This window comes from Hesperophylax consimilis, chromosome 12 (genome assembly GCF_061612785.1).
Source record: "Hesperophylax consimilis isolate HC1 chromosome 12, BYU_Hcon_1.0, whole genome shotgun sequence".
NCBI lineage: Eukaryota > Metazoa > Arthropoda > Insecta > Trichoptera > Limnephilidae > Hesperophylax > Hesperophylax consimilis.
In genome coordinates, this window is record NC_142847.1 from 23797443 (window position 1) to 23815870 (window position 18428).

The following is an 18428-nucleotide window of genomic DNA, read 5'->3' on the forward strand; positions in this document are numbered from 1 at the left end:
ATCACTTAAGATAAAAAAATATCAATAATTTCATTTTTTCATTTAATTTTAAAAATTGGTCTCCGATGAATTTTTTTCAAATGCAAACAATCAAAAAGAATCTCACATATCGTCACTGGTCACTCAGTTGAGTAAACGCTCAATCCTCCTCCTCGACCCTTAGAACGGGTTGTTTCACAGAATTTGAACAAGTCATCAAATTAAAAATTAAAGTTCTGTGAAAGTCCTATTCGAGTTCTGTTATTTATTTATTATTTTTTTTTTTTGGGATATCAACAGTTTACATTTATTTTAATTTGTACATAAGTATTATATAGCCAAAATAAAACCAATTATGGATTTCCTCCTTGTGACTTTACCTCTGCTGAGACAGTATAATAAGGGATAAGTAATTTAAATTCGTAAGAAAGGAATATGAAATCAAAAATTTATATAAAAAAAAAAGATTATATAAATCGTAAAATTTAGAAAACAAAACATTTATAGTCATGAAGAGAGGTTGTAGATATAAATCAAATCATAACAGAAATATAAACAATAGAGACATAACATTATTCACAACCCATCAGAGAAATATTCTTTTATGAACCTCTTGTATATGATAAGTTCGCAACTGAAAATATCCACCTCGGATAATACGCTTTTGTAATTATTGCATAGTCTGTTCAGGCAAGAATTCTGCTTAGAGTTCGTTTTGCACGGATCCACCCTGAACAGGACAGGAAAGTTGTTAAGTAAAACTATTTATTTTTTTTGAAAAAGAGCTCCGCACGTCACTGACTCTGGGTAAGGTTGACCATAAACTATTTTTTGCTTCGATATTCTCTTATCAAAAAACTCTCTACATACTGTGCGATTATAAATACTTATGAACTTTTATCAATAGATTTTTCAATACTTTGATTTTTTGCTGATATTATTAGTATTCAAGAAAAATGCAATTATACAAAGATAATATCATCAAAAAATTTGAAACCCACCTATCAAAAAGATATCAATACAACATCAAAATACCAAAATACCAAAATTTAATAACAAAATATTGCAAAAAACTATATCTATTTAGGAATAAAGTATTTCAACAACTTTCTGATTAAAATAAAGAAATTAAAAGATATCATCAAACTGAAGTTATAGTTGTCAGGAATAATTAAATAAATTACTGCTTGTTTTTCCCTTTCTTTATATTTATTATCAGTCTATATTCATCTCTACTTTAGATGTTTCTAATTTCTTTCTTAATTTCTCAATATTTAGTATGTAAAAGAATGTTATTTATGTACACCTACACATATAGATGATCCAGAAGTTTCAATTGTTCCTATTATATGCTAGGAACAATTGAAACTTCTGGATCATCTATATATGTAGGTGTACATAAATAGGATTCTGTTACATACTAAATATTGAGGTGTACATAAATAGGATTCTATTACATACTATATATATAATTACTTATTGCATAATGTTATTCTTTTTTTCCTTATAATTAGTGTAACTCGCTCACCTAACCACAAGAAGCAGTTACTTCTTTGGTGAGATTGCGATTATAAATATATTTTGTACCGATTTGTGATTTATATAAAAAAACACTGTACCCACTTATATTTATATGAAAAAAAATATTATTTGAGATTTTCACGGCCAAAAGTATTATAGTGATTAATTTTGGGGTGTTATGCCGTGTTTGACAGCATTGCTGTGTCCAAAACGTCGGCTAAAGAAGGAGGTAGCGCAACTCGGCATGTGACCCCAAAATTAAACACTATAATAATTTACTTTACATACCTTCGTACGCCTAATTTAATTTACAAATTTAAAGTTGTAAGTTGTTTCACCTGTTTGAAAATATTTATTTTAATTAACTGTAAAGACAAACTCAAATAAGAATTTTTAGCAGTTATTTTTGCAGAATACTTCTACACCCATAAACAAACACTTAACACTTCTGCCCTAATGTTGGATACTGTAACATTGTTGAAACATTTGCTAAAGAAGGAGGAGGCGCAACAAGGCATAATAACCCAAAAGTTAATCGAGATAAAAAAATACATTTTAACTGTTTACGTTCGTGTTCTGAAATATTTGACGAAATATCGCTAGATTTGAACACGATTTAATCGAACGACTGTAATAATTATTGTTCAGTAACTAACCGTGTTGAATGAGAATTTTGTAAATATGAATGAATGATTATTACACGTTGAATATTCAATGGAGGAACGGTGGGTAGGTAGCCCGGCGAGAAATAATGTATTTAAGTGATTGTGCCCAGAGACTGTTTGCCCATTGTTTGCCTAATATCTTAATGACGTCTCATTGTCTCAAAAACAAAAGATCAGCAAGCACAGAACAGACATATCCAATAGAAGGGTTTTGTGGACGCGTCTATGTGCACGAAGTAAGGTCATTTAAAAAAATTGTAATTTAAACCAATTACAGTAAAGATTTCTTATTTTGAATTTCTTAACATATTGGAAGAAAATTACCCAACAACATTTTTAAGATCACAAAGAACAGTTACACACGGAAAAAAAATCTCTTCAAATTATTCGTATTCCTGTTAAAAACGGGTCTGCAGGCCTTTGACAAATTAATTGACAGATTTCCTAATATACTATCAGTAAAACACGAATGTGTTATGACCATTTCGGAAAACGTGCTCATAAAAATCTTATATTTTCGAATTTCGTCATTATATAATAACAGGATAAATGCAGCAGTACGAACACGTGTTCGGATTTATTATGAAAGCAATAAAAGCTTATTACGAAACGGCAGGATAACAGGATTTTAATAAATCAGAAATACCAATTTTTCTTCCTGCGTACATCCACTGTTTCAGAGATTTCATTCGATAACACCATATCTCTTGTCATGCTATGCTGTTCTAGAACATCTGTTCTATCGTGTGGTATCTTGAACAAGTGGTGGCGACAACTATGGCAGAAATTTTCCGGCACGCATAAGCCATAGCACTTCAAGTGGAATGGGCTATAAATAAAGATAAGAATTATATTAAAATTATTTATTGCAAGATTTGCATAACGTCTGGTTTCTGGGCTTAAGTCTATATTATCTTACTTTGAGTGAAATTCGTCTTAAAATTTGCAGTGTCCAAAACTCATATAGCAAGTATAGCATATCTAAAGCCGTCGTCCCACTAGGTCGGATATAGGTAAGAACTCAAAATAAACCGAAGACCCTGCGCAGAAAATTCCCACTGTTTTCCCACAAACCGCAGCGAACTTTGCTTTTCTGCACATTGTCTTGAGTTTATGTCGACCCAGTGGGACAACGGGCTCATTCACATAATTCCAAAGATATTTACACATTTCAAAACGTTAAATTTTCTAAGATTTCTTAGTTTTTAATTAATTAGTTGCAATATTTTGGTTTAAGCATTGTTCTTCCCAGACACTTCTAGATATTTAGTGTTCAGTGCGAGCAAGCATGTCCTAGTGTCCCTGTTCTTAAGCGTTTCTTCTTTTGTTGCAGAGTCCGGAGATAGCGCGCCGAGTGGGGCGATAAGGGAGTCCGACGCTATCAGCACGCGCCACGTGACCCCAGTGATAAGCATTAGGAAATAAGCAGTCAGTGTCGGTAGAATGCTGAAGACGATGGCGTCGCTGGTGTAGAGTGTAGTGAGTGTTGTTGTTGGTGGTGAGGGGAGCTGGCTACGACTCAGACCGCCCTGCAATGTGTTGCGAGTCCCTGCAGCCGAGCAGAGTCCGACCCCGTGTACACCCCGCCGGCCGCCGCCATCCGAGCCTCGCTCCGGAGCCCCCCGACGGGCGCGCGCCCCGCGGCCCCACAGGCCCCGCCGGCCCTGAAGCCTGGGCATGACGCCGACGCTCAGCGCCGCTTGAAGACCAAGTGTTCACCGCCGCCGGACGACCGCGATCGAGCCGTCGATAACGGCGTTGCGAACAACTGTTTTAATGTGAGACAGATCAGTCGCAGATCGATACGTGTGCCGGTGAGTTGTAATCCGCGGCGCGCCATGAAGCTGAAGGAGCGAATCATCCTCGGCCTGTCCGTGTCCATGGTGCTGTTTACCTTGCTGCTGGTCATAGACCTGCAGATGGACTATGGCTTCAGCGGACACCGCCTGGTGCCCAGCCACGGCAAGGTGCGCTACAAGGACGAGAACAAGGAGGCCAAAGGATCGGCTTACATGGGATTCAGAAAGATGTTCCTGCAACGATCGCAAAGGTAACCCCACTGTCACATTACTCTATAAATCCAACCTAACCTCAAATAATATTTATATTTTCTCTGAACTGACTATTTTCATATACTTTTACCAATTCACACAAATATAAAAACATATTTTATTTATACATTTTATAATAACTTCTCTACATTCTATCTCGTTTCTTTTTAAATGCAACCTAACCTCAAACAGCATAATAATTTTTTTAAAATTAAAACTATAATGAAATTTTCTTAAACTTTTCGAAATTCACACCTCGCTCTATAAGAGTAATTTATTTACTGTTTTTTGTTTATTTATGTTTTTTTACCATGAAGTTATACAAAAATACATAAAATTAATATAATATTCACTTAATTCACTAGTTTGACACTTCGCTTATCTTGTTTTTCTGATAACAACTGTATGCGTATCAACGTGGTTGTAAATGTATTAAGATTTCAGATTATCTACCGTCTGTTAATATCGTAAGATTTATTAGATAATTAGAGTTATTTGACAGCAAGATAAAAAATGACAAATTGTAAATTTGCATGATAGAAATTAAATATATATATATATATTTGGTTGTATAACATTTTTCATTGTCTAATTTGATATTTTCATTATATTCAAAATTTATTTATTAATTACGAAATATTTTTGTGTCTGGCAGCTCCAAGCGTTATCATGCACTAAACATTGAAGATAAACTATTGTTTATCTTACTTATCTATCAAAAACAATTACTTCCATATCGCCGTATAAACATCGTAATATTAATAAATATATTAATAATACCTGTTATTTTGCATAAAATTGATTATCGCTGAAACGTTCTTGTCCTGCTAATTTCACTAAGACCTAATCTTCCGTACGGTAGTATTAAAAATTGTAATAACTTACAATTCAATTTTGCATATAAATGACAAAAGAACGTTAATTTTTTTACGTTAAGTTTAATTTATTAAAAAATAAGTTTTGGACCGGTGATTTCACAAAATTTTAACAAATCGTCAAATTTCCAAGATTGAATTTATGATTTGTGAAAATCCGATTGAAATTTTATTATTATTAAATAACTGTGAAGCAACCGGCTCAAGATGAAATAATAACATAACTTAAATAGAACTTTCACAGAATTTGAATATTAACTTTGAATTTGATGAATTGCTCATATTCTGTAAAAAAACTTTATTATTATTAATTCTTGACTATGTATAAAATACTACAAACGTCAAAAAAATTTACTAAGTAAAATGGGTAGTTTGCCATAGATAGTTTTAGTTTTAGTTCAATTGATTGAAATGGCAGTTTGGAAAGGGGTAAAGCTAGGTTAAGCGGAAGGTTCCAAGATCGATTCGCGAATAATATTCATTTTGTTTCAAAATGAAATTAAATACTTATAATATCTTTATTTGCCATTCGTGTGAAATGACAAAATTTTCAGTTACCATTTAAAAACATGGCAAGTTAGATATTGTTCCACGAAACAAAAGTCCCCTAAGAGGCTAATTGTCTGGGTCCGGAGATAAAAAGCTTTGAATGGCGTAAAGATAAAAAAAGATTATATCAGCGAGGAATCTTTTGAATACAATATTTCAAACAGAAAACATTGTTTGACAATGAAAATATCTTAAGCAGAATAATTGCAATTTAAAGATAAAGGAGTATTTATGAAAATATTTTGGGGTCAATGCGAGATTCTTCTGGTTTTTATTGTTCTAAGTGACAGCTAGAAGTTGAGAATTGTTTTCTTTGAAATCTAAATATCACCATTATAGTATATTTTCGCATCCTTGCGGCTGATTTTTTTATGCAGTTTTAATCTAAATTTCTTTGTTAGTTCAATTTAATGCATTTAAGTCTGACTTTCAAGGTATTTTTCGGTGCATATAACAATGTGCACACCGTGAAGTAGGATGCACCAAATAGACTTTAACCATTGATTGCTGAGCTTGATTGCAATAAAACATGTGGACGTCATTATAGTCTCCGGTGAATTTTTAACAATTAAAAAATGACCTGGCCAATTACATCACGTGATTTGCTTTCCCACAACATTGGACAAACAAGAGATAGTGCGGGGAAAAGCGTCTAGTGGACTTAAATTCTAACCAGTGGAGATTTATGAAATTCACTTTCACTCTATTATCATATTTTTCCATACGCCTTGCTTGAAAGGGTCTAAAATACCACAAACGTGGAATAAAATTGAACTTCACTCGGGCTAATTTATTATCAGTGATATTGTTAAAGTGACTCGTGTAACTAGCGTCATTGATAAGACTTATAGTGAAAACTGTCATGTGAGCATATTGTTATCATCCCATATTGATTATGCAGTTTAAGATTCATCACAACAAAATATGTGAGTTGTTCTTACATTACCAACAAAAGAGTTGATGAAAGTTTTATTAACACATTGCCCTTATCAGTATTACAATATATACAAGAAGCCATATAATGTATCATAAGGTCAATTAAATAAGAGAAATTAAATTTATAAAACCAAGACTATAAAGTCTAGTTCAAGGAGTGTGTTAACTTTTTGATTTGAAATAACTTGCAGCACGATTGGAGATTGAAAATTGGTACCTAAAACCAGAAAAATTACCGTTAAATATTTCAAATCAATGTGAAGAACATTATGCATCAAACCAAACACTGATAAGAAACATGTTTTTCAACTTCTGAAAGGTTATTAAAACAAACAAAACGTATAATAGTTAAATATAGTTATACGATGCCCATGGATTGCATGATTTTTTTTTACTAGAATGTACATCTTGACACAGATAACTATGCAGTCGATGGCTTATGAGTATAAATATATTTCGTTTGTTTGTTAGTTCCTCATTTGACCTCCCCCAAAGTTTTTGAAGTTTCTGAATTACTTTTAATTTCTGTGAATTAAGAGATAAAATGCGTTGTATTTTCTAAAACCAATTTAAAATATTCACAATTTTTAAAATTTTAATTTCTAGCAGTTGCTACCCGGTTTCGCCAAGAATATGGGAGAAGCAACATGACTTAAAATTTTTGCACAGAAAAGAAGTTATGTAAATATATCACGATTGGAAATACGTTGAAATGAAAAATATCTTTTAGTGGGATAAAACAGGTGAAGTTTTGTTGTAGTTAAAAGTACATAAGATGATTGGTAGATGCCTTAAAATAATACTTGAAATGGCTCTAGTCCTGTAAATCTTCGGATCTACCGGATCTGCCCTGATGATGGACACTGCAACGCTGTCCGAAACGTCGGCTAAAGAAGGAGTTAGCGCAACACGGCATAACACCCCAAAAACAAACAACAAAAAAGGCTCTAGTCCTGTTTGGTGACCAAATCTGAATATCCAGGTACTTCTCAACCTTCCTCTTTCCCATCTATTTTCCTTCTCCACTTCCTTCAGCTTTACACCATACCCCGATTAGGGATTTTTCTCAGTCCTACTGGCGTCCATTAAAAAAAAAATTAATAATAATTTTTTCTCTCTCTATGTTATACTAATTTTCACTTATTATTTTTGATAAAACATATTCTTGTTGTTTTAAAAGAATTATATTTTAATTGAAAAAATTATATCCTTGATTCTAAATGTTTTAATTCCAACGTGCCATGTGTCTGCGATCTGTGCACAGGTGTATTTTATTTTTAATCCATGAATTTCAAGAAAGAAACACCTGTTTCTAAAGCAAATAATTTGTTTATTTTAGCTCACTCAAGTTGCCTTGTTTGCTCTGCGCAGTACATTTGTAAAACAAACTGTACGTTTTCTTCTAAAACACGATAAAGAGCCGATTTGGCATTGTTGAAACCTTTTACTGATTGTGTGATTTTGAATCAACATGTTTCATGTAGATTATTTAATAAAATTCGTTGAAAATCACGAGATGTCACAAGCCAATTTGAAAACTTAGAAAATTGTTTCTACGTAATAAAAACAATTGTTTCAAATATTTGTTAGGTAAAATATGCTGTTCGTACTTACGTAGCTACGTTATCACTTATTTGGATTTTTATAATGTTCTTAACACAAAGGTACGTATGTACCGGTGGCGGTCCTCGTGGCTACTTTCCATCGAGCCAGAGTGGTAAGATTAAAAAAATACAACGTTATCGATATTTTGCAGCTGAAAAAAAATGTATTTCCTAATATTTTTGCATAAATATTTTTAAGATTCTTTCAGTATGGGAAAGCAACATCAATACTGTCGTATTTTTCAAACTTATTACTCTAACTAACTGAATAGTCACGGACTGTCACTGATAAGTACCTACTTACATTTTTCGGATTTTGCAAATTTCACACTCGTATGTAAGTGCATGTAAATTATATTATTTAAAACGGGTTGTTTCACGGAATTTGAACAATTTGTCAAATTTCAAAGTCGACTTACAAGTTCTTTGAAGATTCTATTGAAGTTTAATTATTTTATCATTATTAGCCTGTTGCTTCACAAAACTAAAATAAAACAGAACATGCTTAGAACTTTCACAGAACTTGAAATTCAACTTGATATTTGACGATTTGTTCAATTTTCAATGTTGATTATCAAGTTCTGTGACGGTTCTATTATTACATCGTTATTGACGAGGGGTTTCAAAAAACTGAAATGATAACAGAACTTGAATAGAAACATCACAGAACTAGAAAATTAACTTTTAAATTTGAAGAATTCTCTGAAACAACCCGTCTTTAGTTTATTTCCCGGTCGTGATTTGAAATAAAAACATTTTTTCCCTCATTTTGATAATTAAATTGCGCAGTTAAATAAGGGTACCAAAATAAGGACAAAAGCCAATAAACAAAATAGTTTACTGCACAAATAAAAGCAATATTATAATGCGCTGCGGAAACAATAAAGTTTCTATCATCTATCATATCAATTGATAGATTCAAACTGGATTGTAAGAGCCGTAAAAATCAAAAGAAATTGTAATAAATAATAAAAAATTTAATAATGTATGTTAATAAATAATAATAAATTAGAAATTTGTTAGATTGTATGTACAAATAGGTAAAATAAATTAATAAATAAATGAATGGTGAAAATTTGATTAATTCAGGAGATGCCGAAAAAAAAACTTTTGTAGCCGGGTGGTAATTCTAATCACATTGATTTATTAAAATGAATAATTTTGTAGAAAATTGTTTATTTCGTTGAAAATTGTGAAAGGAAGTAACAACATAAAAGAGTAAAAACAAACAAGAAAAATACGAATGGAAGTAACAACATAAGATAACAAGAGAAATATGAATGGTAGTAACAACATAAGATGACAAGAAAAATATGAATGGAAGTAACAACATAAGATATCAAGAAAATATTAATCGAAGTAAAAACATAAGATATCAAGAAAATATTGATGAAAGTAACAACATAAGATAACAAGAAAAATACTAATGGAAGTAACAACATAAGATAACAAGCAAAATAATTGACCAGAAAAATAGAAGAGATAAATGTTCAAAAATCCGTCAAACGGTATTTACTAAAATCGTCGTATTCTTTTTATTGATCTTTCAAATCTATTTGTTTCCGAAAAATGCATTGAAACCAAGACAATCTTTAGTTCGAAAACATCAAAACATCGTAGTAATAATAATTACCACAATTAAATGAATAATCGTAAAATAAACTTGATCCATTTATTAAAATCCTTGAGATACATTTGTGCAAGGTACACCAATGTTCAATCAATAAATGACTTACTGTCGATAAATTTTTAGAAAAAGCAGTAAAATCCGTTTCGACCTGCTGATGAATCGTATAACCTTATCGTAACCAGATCTATCAAGGTTTGAGTCTTTTTATTTATTGGTAAATACATGCATATTTTATTGAAACTATTCGTAGAATTCAATTTCATATATTATTATATTATTTGTTTTATAGCAATATTTTATACGCACGTTTATTTATATAATGGACTCACGCAACTATGTAACACTGACGCCAATTTGATGTTACGTTGCAAAAAAAACATTCCTGTTTAGTATTCTTTGTTACTCATTACTCACACCTACGAAATTAACAAGACTTTTTAAGGACACAAGCGATAGGTATATTGACTATGTATAATTTAATTTAGAACCATATAACTTGTGTAGTAAAATCAGAGGCTGCTCTAGGGGTCCAGAAGTGGAAGATCAATCGAAAAAAAATGAATATGAAATTTTAATACATGTTGCTGATGCGTGATGAATATTATAAAAACTTTGCCGGTACCCACCTATTCCGAAACCGGTAGTACAATATTGTTAAATTTAAGATTATTTATCTAATTATTTACGTAAGGTTTAAGGAACACCTCAGGGCATTGAATGACAATAGCGAGTGTGAGTTCGCAGATCATTTAATAAACAATAATCATAATTTTGACAAACACCATGGACTTAAAATTTTGCATACAGGCTATAAGGCATCACAGATAAATAAGTTAGAGATTTTAGAAATCAGAAAAAATGTTAATAATAAGGCAGACATAATTAATAAACAGCAAATTTTTGTAAACCCTCTTTTGAACCTGTTCCCACTTAACCGGTCTTTCCCTGCTAATGGTTTTGAAATCCCTAATTGATAAACTTTCCCCATTCTTACCCCTCCCCCTCCCTTCGGCCCTTTCCGCCAATATGTAATCTATATTTAATTTTTAAGTTAAGTATACGTTTGATCCTGAAGAAGTGAACATTGTTCACGAAACATGTTGATTGTGTACAAATTAAGTGATATTTGTCTTTTTATTAAAATAAATAGTGCCATCACAAAGTGAAAACCTTTCCGACGAAGTTTTCTTCGATTTTTTTTTTTTTTCTTTTGAACGATCTTTTTCTATTAAAAGTTTTTATTCTGATCATAAATTCTGATTAAACTGAAAGTTTTTGTTATTCTGATGTGTCTGTGATTGTATCAATGAGCCTGTTGTGAAATGGTTACAAAAACATATTGTTTATTTATGTACCTTTAATTAAAATATTTAATTCTCTGAAAGATTCGTGGACCATACTGGACAATGTACCTTATTTGCCGGCTGGATAACGCGAACCTGTTGCGTTTCACAGTTTACATATCTCTTGCATGAATTGTCCAATTTAAACAGGCATTTTTTAAATTTCAGCACCTGTGCAGTACCCAGACGCGTTCTCAACATTCGTACACGGTTAACAATACTGCGTGAGAAAAAGTCGTTTTTACTAAAAAAAATTGGTTAACATATCGTCCATCGAAAGTGATGAAAACAAAAAGCCTATAAACTTTACCTAACCTAATTTTTATTCACTCATCATGACTTTATATCACTTTCCAAAATGTTGTTAATTTGTCACTGTCCTGAATCTCACTGTTACCCTTTCAAAATCGAGGTCACTATTATTCATAATTTCTCTCCAAAAATTCTCCGCACTACATCCCCAAATAAATTATATGCCCGAAGAAAAACACAAAAATGTGTAAACTATATATTCCAACACAACGGTTTAATTTTAATCATAAACAAAATTAAGTTGGTAAGCCTTTGAAACGCAATTTAAAAAATATATTTATCGAAAATAATCGTTTCCAATGACTACATTATTTTATGATTGAAACAGAAAATCCTTTCAAGCCTTTTTTATTCGTTACATAAAATAGTGAAATTAAAATTAATAACGCCATTCAAACTTTATGAATTATGCACTCGAATCGCAATTTTGGCAAAATGATGCAAATATTTGTGACGTCGAATTTTCATTAAGCTCGTCGTTTTATATGTTGTACTTTTATACCTCTAAACGATAGCTATTATTGTATGAAACGCAAACTCGTTGTCTTTTTTTTCAGCAACAAATAAAAACACTCCACGTCCACTACTCATTGCATAGTACTTGCAGTTGGGCGAAATTGAAACAGTACTTTATAAATTGAAACGCTAAAGCAATTTAATCAAATGTGGCATATTTTTCAATGCAAGATCTTCTGTATAGTACTGCATTGTTATAATATTATTTGACTTAGTTTTTTGGTAGTTTTACTTCTCAAAAGATAATATCAACCTTATAGTATGGTTAACTAGCCAAATAAAATTCAGCTTTATATACTTGCTGACGTGTACTCGGCGATGCTGGGGGTTATTCTGCTGTACATTATTTTGATTGGTTTAGCCAGCGTTAGCAATGTAGTGCCTGTAAATATATTTTTACTTCTTGATTATAAAACATCGACTTTTCTCTACTTTATATAAATGTAATATTAATGTGTTATATACGAGGCGTATCCAGAAAGTAAGTGTACTGAATTTTTGTAGGTTACAAATCTTTTTATTGAAACAAAAAAATTACATGATTACCGTAGTACATATGTAAGCTATTTTTAGACATAGTCGCCATTCCTCTCAATGCAGGTGGTGAAGCGGGGTATCAATTTTTGATGCCTTCCTCGAAGAAGTTTCCCGCCAACCCCTTCGTCCACTTCTCCACCTCCTCCTTTACCTCCTCGTCGGTTGAAAACCTTTTCCCACCCATGTACAGCTTCATGGAGGTAAAGAGATAATAATCTGAAGGTGCTAGGTTAAGGGAATGCGCGGGGTGGTTCAGGATATCCCATTTAAACTAAGCAAGCAGTTCCTTCGTGGCGTTGGCCGTGTGTGGTCTGGCATTGTCGTACAGCAGGCTAACTCCCTTTGTCAGCATGCCTCTTCTCTTGTTATGAATCGCCTTCCGCCATTTTTTTAGGGTCTCACAGTATCTTGCAGAGTTGATGGTCTCCACTTGAGGCAGATATTCAATCAAAATTATGCCTTGACAGTCCCAAAACACGGATGCCACGATTTTCTTGGCTGAAATTGTGGTTTTGAACTTTTTGGTGGAGGGTGAAGAGGTGAGAACCGTTTTTAAACTCGCGATACCACTTGTACACACTCGTACAATTCATAACTTTATCACCATATGCAGTTTTAACCTCATTATAAACCTCAAACGGACGTTTTTCCTTCCAAACGAGATAACGGATGACGCCGCGTATTTCGCATTTGGCGGGAGATTGGATTGACATTTTTCACGAAACGTGTTGTCGCGTTGACACTTCTCAACGTACTGACCTTGAACAGGTCTCGTTGCGGAGGGGAAGAGTCAGGCTACACGTAAGTGTAGCCAACATATCGAAAATAAAATTCATTCGGTCGTGAGAGCCTCAGTACACTTACTTTCTGGATATGCCTCGTATATGAACCTACCGGAAGAAATTTTTCTAAACGATACTGAAAACCCTATCAAAATCCGTTGAGTAGTTTAGAAGAACTGCACAGCGCACAAACAGACGCGGATAGCGAATTTATTTTATACTATTTAGAGATAAGCAAATAGAAGCCAATAATTATTGGTAGTACCTATTACCCCCCTGTCGAAATTTAGGTGTGTACTCACTGCAGGATTACAACTTGATCAATTTTTCATTACTGAAAAACACAGACTCATAGAGTAATATAGATTTACTTTAAAAATTCGCCCTCATCCTTATGATAAAGACATGTAAATATCATAAAATCAAAACATTTAAAAAGATTGTTCCCGATATCAAAATATGAAAGAAAATAAATCATTACACATCTTAAATAACGGAGGGGTCAAATAGTGACATTTTACGCACAACGTATCTACATCTGCAGAGAAAATTAACGCGCCTGTTAAATCTGACTTACACATCGATCAAGTCTACACAACTACACATACCCAATCTTACTTAATCTACAAAAACATGACCAACCATGTAGTGCACCCATTAAAAGGTCTTTAAGACGATGCCATACGTAGTAATGCAAAATCATGTGTTTTTGGTTTGAAAATTTAGTCGCCTAGAAATGTTTCGGATGCTCTAATTAAATACTGCGAGTAGAATACATCTTGGACTTTGAAGTAATCGAGTACTTTTTAGATAAGTCTTTTTATAAGCCCAGAAAAAAAATATGTATAAGGTCTATGAAAACTAATTTAAAGTTCAAAATCTCCTACTTACGAACCCATTTTCGGTTATGATTTTATTGTATAATGTGGAAAATTAAGTTATTTATAAAATGATCGAAAAAAATTTAATATTTATGCCTGAACATCCACAAAATAAAATAAAAGGCACTTTTTGGCCATGTTTTTTTCTTGCATAAATCAAAACAGGCGGATGGTGTTAAGCGGGAATTTAAACCTTATCGCCATGTACGTAAGGGTTGTTATTGATAGCTGCTAAATTTAAAATATTCCACGACGTAGTGCATCGCCTTAATCCCAAAATTACTTTTTGGTGTAATTTTAAATAAAAAAAAACTTCTTTATTTAGAACAGTATTTGTTATAAAAGAATATCACCATGATACAAAGTATACTGAAAATTACGGCATATAATAATAGAAAAATAAGTAGGTACCTATAGACAAAAATATTACAATGAGTGGTGATTAATTAGTTATTATTTTTAAAAAATGTACACGTTCCTAACTTGAAAAAAATAATATTAAAAAAATATCCTGCTTCATCAATTTAAAAATACACATGTTTGAAGAACGAATGAGCACTGGAGCCTTAAGATAGTCACATGTAAAATCTTTTAACATCTCAGTTTGTCAAACCTTTTAGGAGCAAAGAAGTTTGAAATACAATGCTATTAAACTATTCAATTTTCTGCATATTAGAATGAACAAACAAAAAGTTCCTTTTAAAGTAAAATCATTGATTACCTTCCCCTCAAACATATCCATTAGGAGTATTTCATAACATATTTATATTTGGGCCTACTGTGTATATATATACTACATGTATGTTTATTTGACTAAAGTTTCACTTGCTTTTTTCTCATCATTTATCACTATGAATTTTTGTCAAACTGAAATTATTACTTCAAAATTATTGTGGCTTCGTCTTCTACATTCATACTTGAATTATATAGTGAAAAATACTGATATTGTTTTCATAATATTATGTAAACAAAAACCTACATAGCAAGTCCAGTGGCGGCTCGTGACTTTTTTGTGTACTAGAGTGCTAATATTACAAAAATGCCATTATTGATGTTGTTGTATCGGAATATGATTTTTTTTTTGAAAATTCGGAGTGTTGTATGAAGATTTTCAGGAATTTTCAGGGATTTTCATCTTCATGCAAAAAAAAAAAATAAAAAAAAAAAAATCATTTCAACACCAATGATGTGGAATTTGTCAAACTAAGCAACCTATCACACTCAAAAGTCACGAGCCGCCACTGCTAACAACCATAAACTAAAAAAATAATACTTAAACTGTCATCTCAACACAGGCGTTTCACACCAAGTAAGATGGGAAATACAAAATAATTATTGTATTTAAGTCATCGATGTATTATATTTAGATGAGACATAAAGCGAAAAAATAGGTTCGGCTTTTTGACATCCAACTCTCCTAACGCTCTAACTAAAACTATAGATTTCGGTCTACTCGCACCCCCTATTGCGTTCTAATAGGGTAACAAGTTTGGCGAGATATTAGTAACCTCTTTTTATAACTTTATGATTTAAGTACATAGTAAAAAGTTTTATAAAAAAAATAAAACAACAGAATTATTTGTCGGTACTTGTTTGTCTATTCTCAATGGTTTCGTGAATGAAGACTCGGGTATGTCATTGTTTTTTTATTTGTTTATTTTTCGTTTATACGAATACCACATTTAAGATATTTTGAATGTGTAATTATTGAGTTATGGAGCTTAATGTATTTATGGAGATAATTTGAGACTCTACTTAATTGTATCTTGTTCGTGCGCTAGCGTCTAGATGTGCATATATGATATCAAGTACGAGTATAAACATTTGATGTCCAGCCCCCCTTCTAAAAAAAGTCACCAACATTATTCTATTAAAACATTATTTTATCAAAATTATTCAACATGATTCTCATATGTTTTAATTTTCAGTATACTTTGTATCCCGATGAAGAAACCTTTGGTATTGAAACATGTTGATATTTTTCAATAAGTATAGCGATTTTCTTTTAATTGAAATAAATAATTATTTTACTTCTGAAATCATGATTACAAATTCCAAGATTCTTGTTGTTCGATATTGTACTATCCAAAAATCAAGGTTGTTAAAATATAGCGACCAAATCATGAATAAGGCATAATTAATGCACATGTCCATAAATCAAGATTTCGTAAACAACGCAATTTAACAATGTCTATGTATTGGATTGCATCGAGTTCAGTTTATAGGCGGCCATGTTTGCTTAGCCGACTGAAAAATCATTATCGAGGAAAATTTTATTTGTCCATTCTATTTTGATTACTCAATCAGTTCAAATAATGAAAACAGGCTGAAATTATGAAAAAATATGTTGTAAGAGGTCGAGAGCGTTAAATTTTTATTAAAATGTTAAATTACTCTAAAAAATGTGAAATATCATAAATTTATATATTCCAAACAATATTTATATATTCCACACAATATTTATATATTCCACACAATATTTAAATATTCCACACAATATTTATATACTCCACACAATATTTATATATTCCTCACAATATTTATATAATCCACACTTTATTTATACATATTCCACACAATATTTTTGTGTGGTATTCTTGTCTTTCCCAATACAAATGAAATGCACTAAATGAATATGATTTATTTTACAATTTTCTGGAAAAATAAATGTTTCTGTCTCCGACAACCCCAACTATGCACACATGATTTTCTCATCGATAACTATTAATACATTTAATTTTATAAAGATTTATTTCTAATTTAAGATTATTTGCGTTGCCAGTGTAAAAAATAATAACATCTTAAACAAAATTGAAACATGTTTTTTTCAATCATGTTATACATTTCTAGGATTAATTACGTTTTGGAAAAAAATAAATTAAACAAACGAGCAAAATTTTGGGAGTTTCTAATTATCTCAAGGATTAATGATTTTCTCAAGGTTTCTTTTATTTCTCAGTGTCACTAATGGTAACCCAACACCTGTATGTGCTGCCAAAAGAAAATTTGCCCAAATAACGTTATCTGTGGTCAGGTGTTGAAGCATTTGATACGATTAGAAACGAAAAACGAGCGACAGCGATTATGTATTTTCCACAGCTGTTCTCAATTGTTGAACAGAACTGCTGTTTCATAATTGTTTTTAAGGTTAAGTGTATGCTTTACAATTGCAGTGAACAGCTTCATAGCGTTAAGAACATCGATATTTTGTTTTATTCCCAATAAAACCAACAACAACAAAGGTTAAACGTACGACCCCTTTTTAGCCACATTATCCCGTTTTTCCGAGATGCAAAATATTTCCTTATCAGCATCTAAAAAAACTTATCTAATGTTATCATACGTCGGTAAACGTTTAATCTTTCTGTAAATTTTGATGACATTTTAATTCTGTAATTAGTGGTGAATTCGAACTAATCCGACATTAAATTGGCATTATAAGTCCAGATGACATAACAAATCTAATGCCTGAATAAATACTAGCTGTCCTTTATTTAATTTTTTTAAAGTTTTTTTTTATAACAGAACATCTTCGGTTAGAAATACAATATAAAAGATTCAAGAAGGGTAAATGCAGATAACTCCATTAAGGCGATGCACTACGTCGTGTAATATTTTAAATTGAGCCGCTATCAATAACAACCTTTACGTAGATGGCGATAAGGTTTAAATTCTAGCTTAACACCATCCTCCTGTTTTGATTTATGCAAGTAAAAAAAAGCCAAAAAGTGCCTTTTATTTTATTTTGTGGATGTTCAGGCATAAATATTTTGAGGAATAAACATTTTTTTTTTAAATTTTATAAATAACTTAATTTTTCACATTATACAATAAAATCATAATCGGAAATGGGTTCGTAAGTAGGAGATTTTGAACTTTAAAGCAATTTTTCATAGAATTTATACATTATTTTTTTCTGGGCTTATAAAAAGACTTATCTAAAAAATACTCGATTGTTTTAAAGGCCAAGATGTATTCTAATCGCAGTATTTAATTAAAGCATCTGAAACATTTCTAGGCGACCAAATTTTCAAACCAAAAACACACGATTTTGCATTACTACGTATGGCATCGCCTTAATGGAGAACTGAACGCAGTTGGCGCTAGCAAAAATATGTCTAAAGAAGGGAAGATAGCAGTCCACAATGGAGTGCTGGTACCTATCCTGATGTACGGAAGTGAGGCATGAAACTGGCAGAGAAAGGATGAAAGTAGACTCAATGCTGTAGAAATGAGATACCTGAGGC

At 31.8% G+C, this 18428-nt stretch overlaps 1 protein-coding gene across 2 annotated transcripts in view; it reads left to right on the forward strand.

Annotated features, from left to right (window-relative positions):
• The window catches only part of LOC149419345 (extracellular serine/threonine protein CG31145), a 303213-nt gene that overhangs the window by 166430 nt on the left and 118355 nt on the right, over window positions 1–18428 (forward strand). For both annotated transcript variants that reach the window (XM_089638246.1, XM_089638245.1), the window contains exon 4: window positions 3499–4215. In XM_089638246.1, coding sequence (XP_089494372.1) covers window positions 4004–4215 — 212 coding nt within the window. In that variant the 5' untranslated portion in view covers window positions 3499–4003. The remainder of the gene's footprint in view (window positions 1–3498; window positions 4216–18428) is intronic.